The 10959-nt window shown below is 34.4% G+C and overlaps 2 protein-coding genes across 2 annotated transcripts in view; one reads left to right on the top strand and one right to left on the bottom strand.

Annotated features, from left to right (window-relative positions):
- Positions 1–4871, bottom strand: part of LOC119834890 (dnaJ homolog subfamily C member 16) — an 11138-nt gene extending 6267 nt beyond the window's left edge. The window contains exons 1-7 of the mRNA XM_038359409.1: positions 4482–4871; positions 3870–4046; positions 2210–2296; positions 1231–1511; positions 813–993; positions 357–558; positions 10–75 (exon numbers count right to left, since the gene is read on the bottom strand). Of these exons, the coding sequence (XP_038215337.1) occupies positions 10–75; positions 357–558; positions 813–993; positions 1231–1511; positions 2210–2296; positions 3870–4046; positions 4482–4657 (1170 nt within the window). The 5' untranslated portion in view covers positions 4658–4871. The remainder of the gene's footprint in view (positions 1–9; positions 76–356; positions 559–812; positions 994–1230; positions 1512–2209; positions 2297–3869; positions 4047–4481) is intronic.
- A 695-nt stretch (positions 4872–5566) lies between these two features.
- Positions 5567–10959, top strand: part of LOC119834889 (sugar transporter SWEET1-like) — a 10187-nt gene continuing 4794 nt past the window's right edge. Inside the window, exons 1-2 of the mRNA XM_038359408.1 lie at positions 5567–5739; positions 9812–9989. Coding sequence (XP_038215336.1) covers positions 9820–9989 — 170 coding nt within the window. The 5' untranslated portion in view covers positions 5567–5739; positions 9812–9819. The remainder of the gene's footprint in view (positions 5740–9811; positions 9990–10959) is intronic.

Genomic DNA, 10959 nt, shown 5'->3' with positions numbered 1-10959 from the left:
GCGCGCCACCAGCACGCAGCACACGCGCCGCCGCGCCGCGCGCCACTCCACCGGGCACACCGCGTCCAGCACGCTCTGTGGACGTTTGCGGGTGGACATTACATTTTTTATAAACTCAAACTCAAACATTTATTAATTCAACTTAACCAAACCATCCAGTTACAAAGCAGTCTTTGTTAGAAAATCTGGACTATAGCAGGTTTTATAGGCGGAACTCTATAATCCGACAAATATTAACGAATATCGATCATTTATCTATTTTTGTAAAATTATTATAAAATGTGATATTGGGTCCTTGTTACCCCCGAAATAAAGAATTTATTTATTTATTATTTATTTATATAACACTCCATCACCTGAGAAGACAACCGAGGCAGTGTCAGCATCTGATTGGCTTCGATCAGCTGCGTCAGCGTCTGCGTGGGTATCTCAGTGGTGCTGACGGTGGCCACTGGCTCCGGCGAGTCCTCTTTCAGCAGCACCATCGTGTCCATGCTCCTTTGGACTTTGTACCGGGCTGTGAGGTTCTGAGTGTCACGGGAGGATATGTCCACGAAACTGGAAAGAAAAATGTGAATATTATATATACTATGTTGGTGACCAAGCTTTGCTCTATATATCTATTAATCCTTTGGCATATAAAACATACGAGATTTAAACTAATAAGGATATAGAAGAACAAGAATTACAAATTATTACATGGTCAGGGGGTATTTACATGACACACATACAGTATACACAGAGGAGTTCAGAAAGCTATACATAGCTAAAGAAATTTATTATTTTTTCTCTTTACTTTATAATTTACTTACGCGAAGGAAACCCAATCCCTGTAATGGAATGCGGTGATGAGGTACCTCAGCCGTATCACCTGCCTCTCCTCGAATATCAGCGCTTTCACCTTGTTATCTTCAAAGTCGTTCAAGAAAGCGTTAGCGTTGCTGTCGTCCAGGTTCTGTATCATTTTGTATGGGAACTTCCATCGGATATACTCTGATGAAGAGACATTGCAAATTTGCGCTTTAGTAATTCACGATTTTCACAAACTAGCGTACATATCCAAGTATAATTTGAACATCATATATATATATATGGACCTAGCCTACCTGCATAAATGGACTATCTAACGCTAATAATTTATCAAATAAGACAATAAATGTTGAGATAAGCCTGTTTAAACAAACTCTACAGCTTTTTGCCATTAGTCTGTCTAATAACATTTTTACTTACCCAAAACTTTGGGCAGCGAGGCCAGACTCTCCTTGTATATATAGATCTGTTTATCCAGCACAAATGTCAAGCACGGCACACCGTGGACACCAATCCTCCTCGCCAGGCTCGCCTCGTGCCCCGCATGGACCGTGGCCAGGGTGACGCCCAGCGGTTGCAGAGCCTCCACCAGTTTCCTCCACGATGAGGCCGATCGCACACAGTCGAAACACCAGTCGGTGTAGAAAAGCACCAGAGCCGGTGTGTGGACGCTCTTCTCTAGGATGTTGTTCTCGAAATGCCTGTGGCGAATTTAAATAAGTCACTTTAAAACTCAAACTCAAATTTTTTCAATAATGAATTTTAAACTGCCACGCTTAAAGATCGAAATCGCTTATTAACCGAAAAAAATAGCTCACATTAAAACGGGCCGTAACGCGAAATTGCAGTATTGATTGAATTGGTTCTAATGTATAGGCTTAATCTCGTTATGGTGCAGGTTTGCATATTCGTGTGAATATCAAAGAATGGCATTGCAGTTAACCAATTAATTGACATTCATAATTGAGATCAAATCTTCTTTGCCACAACGCGTTAAGAGTCACTTCGTTTGTTTGTCGCATCTTTAAAATATTAACACAGAAAAGTTTCAATGCAGAAGGAATACTTGAGACCATTATTTATGACATTATAACGGTGGCACAATTACCTATATATGTAGCATTGAAAACTAATCAATGAAAAATGTTGCAAAAATGAAAAATCATTTTGAGAGCAGACAAACTCGCATGGGTGAGTTGGTCGTACTAATATTATAAACGCAAAAGTTTATAATATTGTATGGATGTTTGTTACTCTTTCACACAAAAACTTCTGATGGAATCTATATGAAATTTGATTCAGAGATATATACAGCCTGGTTAAGCACATAGGCCAATATGGTAAACCAAGACCAGGTGAATGATTCCAGCTACCATATTTTTGTTTTCTTATCACATACCTGGTAGTAACAGACAACTTGTGGAATAGTGTTATATCTTGATCCTGTGTTCTGAAGTGTGCACTGAAGAAATCAAATGGATCATTGCTGAAACAACAAAAACAAATTTCTATGAACAATTATTGAGATCAATGCTCAAACATAATAAAAAATAAATTTTAATTGATAAAAACAAGTAATCATTAAACAGGCTCTATTTCTTTCTTTGCTCCTTTTTTATATTTATTATAGAAAAAACATCTTACAACTTTGATTTACCAAGAAAACAAAGCAGCTAGTGTCTAATGAACAAAGAAATTACTGATGAAAATACAGTATTCTTAATACTATATTATTTTTCTTTAAGTTATGGAACAATTGAGAAAAATATACTATGATACTATATAATATTAATAGAGATATAGAGAGATATATAACTGAGAATAGAGATAGAGAGAATAAAGAATAGAATAGAATTAAAAGATTCATACAGCTAACATTATATTTTTACTAGCGGTCTGCCCCAGCTTCACCCATGGTACACATATAGCCTATAACCTTCATTAATAAATGGGCTATCTAACATTACATTTATAAAACAGACTCAACAGATTGCTTTTAACATCTAAATTATATGGAATATAAGAAAAAATATCTGTAACATAACAAATTACAAATTAAATATAAAAACATTTAACTTATTCAGGTGTGTTTCATTTGTGCATGCCCATTATGCTAGTAAGAACTCCAAAAATATCTTAAAGCAACAAATACCTGTGACTCATGTATTAATTGAATGCCACTTTATGTCAATGACTAATTTATTTACAGGGAATTCAGAGAAAGCATTCCAATTATAAAAACAAAAAGCTACTTGCCACAATTTATTCTTATGCATCAATATGCAAAACTTTGTTTTACCATACATAATTCTATGTATAAATAAAGTTTAAATATTGTATCCTATCCTATTCTATTCTATTCTATCCTATCCTATCCTATCCTATCCTACTAATATTATAAATGTGAAAGTTTGTAAGAATGTGTGTGTGTGTGTGTGTGTGTGTTTGTTGCTCTTTCACACAAAAACTACTGAACTGATTGCACTGAAATTTGATATGTAGACAGCTGGACAAATGGAATAAGATATAGGCAACTGTTTATCCCGATATTCCAACAGGAATTTATGGACTTAAGCAGGTGAAACTGCGGGGCGCAGCAAGTACACTGATAAAAATGGGTTGCACATCTAGCTATTTATATTCACTACTATACACCAATCTTTTTATGGGAGAGCTTTATATATGTGATCAGAAATCAATCACAATTAAATGATATCAATCATCAATTACAAGATGAAATGGACTTGCAGTTCCTTAATTTAGCATGTTGAAAAAACAACTCTTTGGCTTCATATCAATAGTATAGATTTAAATGAATCCCTATATTTCAAGGTCACACAGCAACTCGAGAATGACTATGACTATAATTTCTTTAATTTTTCTTTACTTTTATAATACTTTACGGAAGCATCTTACTAGGAAGATGAATAAAAGGATTACAGAAAATTAATTGCACAAACAAAAACAACAATATAAATTTCAATTCTGCAAAAACCCCCTTACAATTAACAGGTTTTACTCTTTGTATTTTTCTATTGATGCATATGTAGAGACCTCACCTAAATCGTGCATACTGGCTATAATCATGCCTCTGCTTATACATGTGATCATCTTCATTAGTTATGCCGTAGAGATCATATGCTTGTCTTCGTTCGGTGTCTGATAGTAATTCATAAGCTTGCTTGATCTCCACAAAGCGGGATTCTGCATTTGGATCTTCGTTTTTATCTGGATGCCTGCAAATAAAATAATTTTGCAAAACTTGTAGGGAATACTATTCGTTAATTGTGCTTATTTACCAGGGAAAGCCAAGCAGGCTCTACCTATCCCACAAGATATGCATTTGTTGATACAGTTTATGGAGAAATTATGCCACTTACAGGTTTGGTCTTTGAGATAACATTTTATTTTAATTTATTTCAATTACACATTAATTAATATTGCTGGATATATTTGTAGATATTTTTACATATCCTTTCATTGAGTTATAAAGAAAAAAATATTGTTAATTATTAATTTCAATTATAAACACTAAGTATTAGGTACACACGCTTTTTGATAACAACTTTATATACCTGTATAAATCATTTACAATTGTTTATGTTTAAAATTAATGTAGAAGTAATAGCAGAAGTTTTTTAACTAAAAAGTAAATATTTTATACTACGTACCATTCTTTAGCGAGCTGTCTATATGCTTTACGAATTTCGGATAAGCTAGCCCTGCGATGTATGCCCAATATTTTATATGGGTCACCGATCTTCTGGGCTATGATAAAGGGGCACAATAACAGCACCAACATCAAGCACAGCCATCGCCCTTTCCAACTCTTGCCTATCCATTGCATATTACTAAACTTCTATCAATCACAGAAACGGAACCTTTGCACTATTCATAAAACGGTTGTCATACCGTATTCATGAGTTCCATGACAAAAAACATCAGTAATGATTGCAGAAGAACAATTTTATGAATCTCTTATCACTCATTCGTCCTAAAATAGAACGAGATGGCTGAAGAGTCGCGAATTCGGGAAAATCTCGGAAAAACTGAAAATTACAAAATGTCAATCAAATTGCTTTTGAAAAATAGATTATATATGATCCAGACTCTAAAGACTATACTGACTAACAATGTCAAACTGACTTATATAAATATATTGACAGTACTTATTATTTATTATAAACGACTAGCTTTTCGCCCGCGGCTTCGCCCGCGTAGAATTCGCTTATATCGTAATCGCGACATGGTAAGGAGTGTTTTCTTCGCATTAAAAAGTATGGTTTGTTCTTTCCCACGTTTAGCTCCATCTTCATACCAAGTTTCATCAAAATCGGTTTGACAATAACGAACTTTCATACAAACTTTCATCCCCTCTTTCGACCCTTTCTACCCTGTTTTCGCGATAAAAAGTATCCTATGTCCTTTCCCAAGTTCTATTCTATCTTCATACCAAATTTTGTCAATATCGGTTCAGTGGATTAGGCGTGAAAGCGTAACAGACAGACAGACAGACAGAGTTACTTTCGCATTTATAATATTAATATAATAATATAGTAGTAAACGATTTCATGAACGTTGCGTGTTATCTGTGACTTAGTTTTAAATTCTACAATTTACAATGTCTAAGTAATTATTTTTAAAGACAAATTGTCCTTTTTGGCCCACTTCCTCCACATCCATCTATAGTCACATGCATTATTGTCATTTCGACGTTACACTGTCAAGCTGTCAAAATTCCATTGTTTTAAAAGTTTCGACTTTTGAAACTTCAAACTTCAAAGTCCATTCGAATTGAAAACTTGTTGGTTGTGTGTAGTATTATTAGTAAAAAAGTTAAAAGTTTAAATTTAATTTGGTGATATTCAAAACTAATTAAGTTTTAGTGATAACTTTTGTATTTTATCTTCATATTGGGAAGAAGACATTGTAAGTATGTTCCCTATTTGCAACTGAATAAAAAATTCGTAACAGGATAAATAAACTAAATAACTTATCGTCAGCCTATATTCATGATCAGTTCATATAATAGTATGTGATCAGTTTATATATAGTATGTTTCGTAAGGATCTGTATTTGGAATGTTTTTCAGAATCTATCTTATAATCAGATAAGTTTTATGTGAGTAAGGCTTTAATATTGTTCTATAGCAATTATACTATAATCCCCACTCCACTTGTTCTCTATGTATTTAATGTTAAACTAATAAAAAATTGCACTATAACATTTTTAATTATAGTCAGTTGCATCTTGTCACTTTTACTATGATGAAATTTCGATCCTAATTGTGTTATCCATACAAATATGACAAATGCGAAAATCTGTCTGTCTGTCTGTTATGCTTTCAAAATGAAACGAAAGCATTGATTTGTATGCATTTTAGAAATTGTCCAAGTTGTATGAGTAGCCATTTTTTAATAATGTAAAATTTTTAATTATGTTACAATTTAACCATATTATCCTCTATATGAACTTGAGGAGATTTGGTGCTTAATGCTTATATATAAAAATGCTACTTATTAAAAAAGTAAATTCAACATAAATCTATCTATATCTACTTTGAATGACATCTTTATATGTCAAAATTATACATATAAGCCTGGAACTTCAAGCTATCACCATTATAACTTTCTAAATGCACCCCACGGTTTAACTCACGTAAAGTCTGTATCCTGTAGGAATATCGGGATAAAAAGTCTATGTGTTATTTCAGTTGTCCAGCTATTTACATACCAAATTTCATTGCAATCGGTTCAGTAGTTTTTGTGTGAAAGAGTAACAAACATACACACATACATCTTATGATAAATTGTAGGCCCATACAAAGTAAAGCGAGATATTAAATAAATCTTTTTTTTTTCACATTGAACTTCTAGCAAAATATACAATGCTTGTAATTAATTATGTTCAAACCAGATTGAATAAACATGTCTAGGTGTGATATTTGATTATTACAATGAATAATTTTTACATTTAGAATTTTATAAAAATATGTCAATAATTCAAGCACTTGTGCACACACTCCTTTGCTTTTATTATATCTGATTGCAAGTAACTGATTTTATTGTGCTAAAATCTGCAAAGAAATAAACATTTTATACTGGCAACTGCAAACGGTAATGATAATTTAAGGTTAATAATAGGTTAATATAAGGTTAGCTTGGTGCTAGTTTTTAATATTAATGTCTGGAAGCACATAAGTTTTATTACCTTGAACTTGAATTTTGTTGAACATTTCCAAATTATCAATGTTTGACTTATCACCCTACGCACTTCCAGCTCAGTTTATAGAATTAATCATATTGCTTATTGTTATCTATATTATAAGTGATATAATTACTGATAGGAACCACCTATTTAATAGTTAGTCAGAGACGATTAATAATTGACGAGGTATATCGTTGAAAGATACAAAAGACTGTTGATAAGTACTGTTCAGTGTTCATGTCCAAATAGCGCCATCATAAGGTTTATAATTTGTAATGTATTTGGGTTTTTTTTTTTGCAAATTGGGACAATCAAAACGATTACATAAATTTCTGGAAGTAAACAGAAAACTAATTATTATACTGTGCTAGTAAGATTTTTTGTCCAATGATATACTTATTGGTTTTTTCGTCTTATTTGCCGTGGCGACAAGGCTGCTATATCTAACCAGTTATCATAATGTTATCAACTACCTAGAAAAAATATCAAGTAATGAGTTACGTGTAATTTAATATGATAAGAGGAGATTGCATAATCTAGCTACTAAGACATTGTATCTGTGTCAATAAATTAGATTGCCTTTTTCGTTTCTGCTGCGTTGTGCGTTTTATTGACATACATATTTATTAATTTAAAAAGTAGTATTAAATAATACGTCATAGACTTGACCTCCATTTATCAACCGCTGCACGGATGCCTATGAATTTTTATATGTTATTGGATAAAACTTTGAACGAAGCAATCTGTATACAATACACTTTGTTTATTTTCCTTACGAGAGATTAAATTGGACACGTGATTGCTTTATATACGCCATATGCGCAAGTGTGCCTGAGTATTATACAAATCTCTGAAAAAAATATACAAATTATGCAACGATATTTCACACACGTTTGTATCTAAGGTATCTAAGCCAGCGCAAAGTTCCTATTGCTGATGCTTACAAGTCTCATTCCGAGACGCGTTATGTAGTTTTCTTTTTTTTTATGTTTTTTTTTTATGTCATAGTCGGCAATGGAGCTAGTGGGTCGCCTGATGGTAAGCGCTACCACTGCCCATGAACATTTGGAGAGGCATAAGGTCAATAGCAGACCTTACGCCCCTACAAATGGATTGCCGACTTTATATTGGGAAGGGAAGAAAGGAAGGATTGATGAGAGGAATAAAGGAAAGGACTGGAAAGGGTAAGGAAAAGGATATGGGCCTCCGGCTCCCCCACTCACTGTACGAAACACAATAGCATACTATTATTTCACGCCGGTTTTTTGTGGGGGTGTGGTACTTCCCCGGTGCGAGCTGGCCCAATTCGTGCCGAAGTGTGCTCAACTACCACATACAAAAGTTTTCACTAGCTTCCTGTTGTAGTCCTTGAAACGTTCATCAGAATGAGGTATTTAAAATTAAAACAAAACAACAACGTCATCTCATATAATGTATGTGGTTGATAATAACAAATCACCACGGTGGGTGTGTTTGTGACGCACTCGGGTCAATTTATATCAATTTGTTTCAATGAAGAAGGAAGAGTTCGACTATTACGGCTACCTCGATACCAAGTGGTGTTTACGATCCGGTAGTTTCTTTTACACTAACTTTTACCTCCGGTTTTGTACGTGTTAGTTGATAAACGCTTCGATAAGTATATACATCCAGGTTAACATTATTCTAGTCCAGGGATCGTATGCATTCAAAATGTATTCCGGAGACTGTTATTAGCATGCCTCCTTACATGTACTGTTATGATGATAGACCGAAAATGCTTATTGTAAAAAAATAGGTCAGAACGCATCGTGGTTATAAAGGGTCCACTTCGTGAAATTCATGTTTTGGTTCTAATGGAAACTATATGGTTCAATACACGTTATAGTAATCATAGTAAAGACCATATATCAAATAGAATGTTGGTCAGTACACGAATGTCACTTCACTTCCATAATTAGAACATTTTGAAATAAATATCATTCCCTCAATGATCTTGTGTAATTTGTTACCTTGTACCGCTTTAAGTTTTGGCAAAAACGACGTAACACAATAAACAATTATTCGGTACAGATAACTCTAACCGCATCTATGAGTCAGTGAAGAGGCATTAGTTAATGTGATAATGAGCTAAATTTCGTATAGGTATTCTAAAATTTCAAAAACTTAATTTCATAATTATCGTAAATATGTCGTACCTGAGTATTGAATTAGATGGTACTAGCGGTCCGCCCCGGCATCGCCCGTGGTACATATATAGCCTATAGCCATTCACAGTAAATGGGCTATCTAACACTGAAAGAATTTTTCAAATCGGACCAGTAGTTCGTGAGATTAGTGCGTTCAAATGAACAAACAAACAAACTTCAGTTTTGTAATATTAGTATAGATTGACGATGGTAAAAACAGTGTTTTTCGCAAAAAAAAAATCTATCTATCTAGACTTAAGTATTATGAAGCCTTATTTTACGACATTGTTATGGTAACATATTAATAAAAAATCTACGAAACGTTATATACAAAGTCTTTGTGAAATACGTACACAATATCTATTAAACAGGAGTCATCTACTATTAAAATAGATATTGGTAATTGTTACTTGGTAGCGAGTTGTTAGCGTCTCACGCAATATCATCCAGTGATTCTATATTCTAGTAATACCTATATTTTAAACCACAACGAAGTTAGGGGATTTAGAGAGTCAAATATAGTCTAAATTGCCTCGAGTTATGAATAAATAATGAGAAAAAAATGGCCCCTAAATGTACTGTTAACACGATTTCTTTCCTATTTTCATGACGTATATTTGTTCCAGAAACCAAAATGGAGGCGCTATCAAATATCCTGCAACCGTATAAGTCGATTGTTGGCACAGTGGCCGCAGTCGTGACCATCGGCCAAATGTTCTCCGGTTCTTTCCTCTGCTACGACATATACAAACAGAGGAGCACTAAGGGCATCGGTATCATGCCCTTCGCTGGTGGTCTGATTATGTAAGTATATGTGCACTGAACACTTTGTTGCAAACGCGTGTACGCATCGAACCAATCTATAGGTACATAAGGGAAAATAGAAATAGCGTTGTATCGATATGTCGTTGGGTCTGATCATCATCATCATCAGCCTATATATGTGCCCACTGCTGGTACACAGGCTTCCATAATCCACCACGCTAGCTAAGTGCGGTTTGGCAGATGCCACATGTAGTCGAATTTTTGATTCTCCGACATGCCGGTTTCCTCACGATGTTTTCTTTCACCGTTTCGAGTCTTCTTTTGCGTACGTTGGATTTTTTTATCAATCAAATAAAAAAAAACTTTGTTATTTATGCGCGACGGAAGAGAAACTGTTTTCAAACATGTTGTGCTAAAACATGCAAAAAATTTAAATGTACATAATACTAATAACAAGATAGGTGCACCGAAAGCAATTAGCGTTGCCGCGAATATTTCAACGAGTTATTTGCGTACATTTAAACAAAAAGAAATTAAATTGACACGAATCGTTTCAGACGTGTCTGCGCGAATTATGTAAAATCGCGATTTATGGATATAGATAGCGTTGTATAGAAAACCTATTTGATAGAATACCTAAAATGGAGCTATACAAGGATAGAGTCAGTGTAAATTCTCATTCAAATTGGATGTTAGCAACACAACAATGTACAAACAAAATTATTGTACTCAAAAAGACGCGATCACAACTGCCGGCTAACTTTGTTTTCCGTTATTTCCTTTCCGAGGCCCATTGCCTTGCCTCTGCGAATGTTCATGGGCGGTGGTGATCGCTTGTTACAGGCGAACCACCAGCTCAGTTGCCAGCTATGACATAAAAACTATCAACTAGAACCATACGTCTCTTTCATACGTTAGAATAAAACCCGAGCGGTTTAAATCCGCCCATCCTCTCGAAGAATATCATCACAAGACGTCACTATACAAGTCACCCCCCTTACAGGAGCGT

Source organism: Zerene cesonia, chromosome 20 (genome assembly GCF_012273895.1).
Source record: "Zerene cesonia ecotype Mississippi chromosome 20, Zerene_cesonia_1.1, whole genome shotgun sequence".
Lineage (NCBI taxonomy): Eukaryota > Metazoa > Arthropoda > Insecta > Lepidoptera > Pieridae > Zerene > Zerene cesonia.
This window is presented reverse-complemented; position numbering and strand designations above follow the sequence as displayed.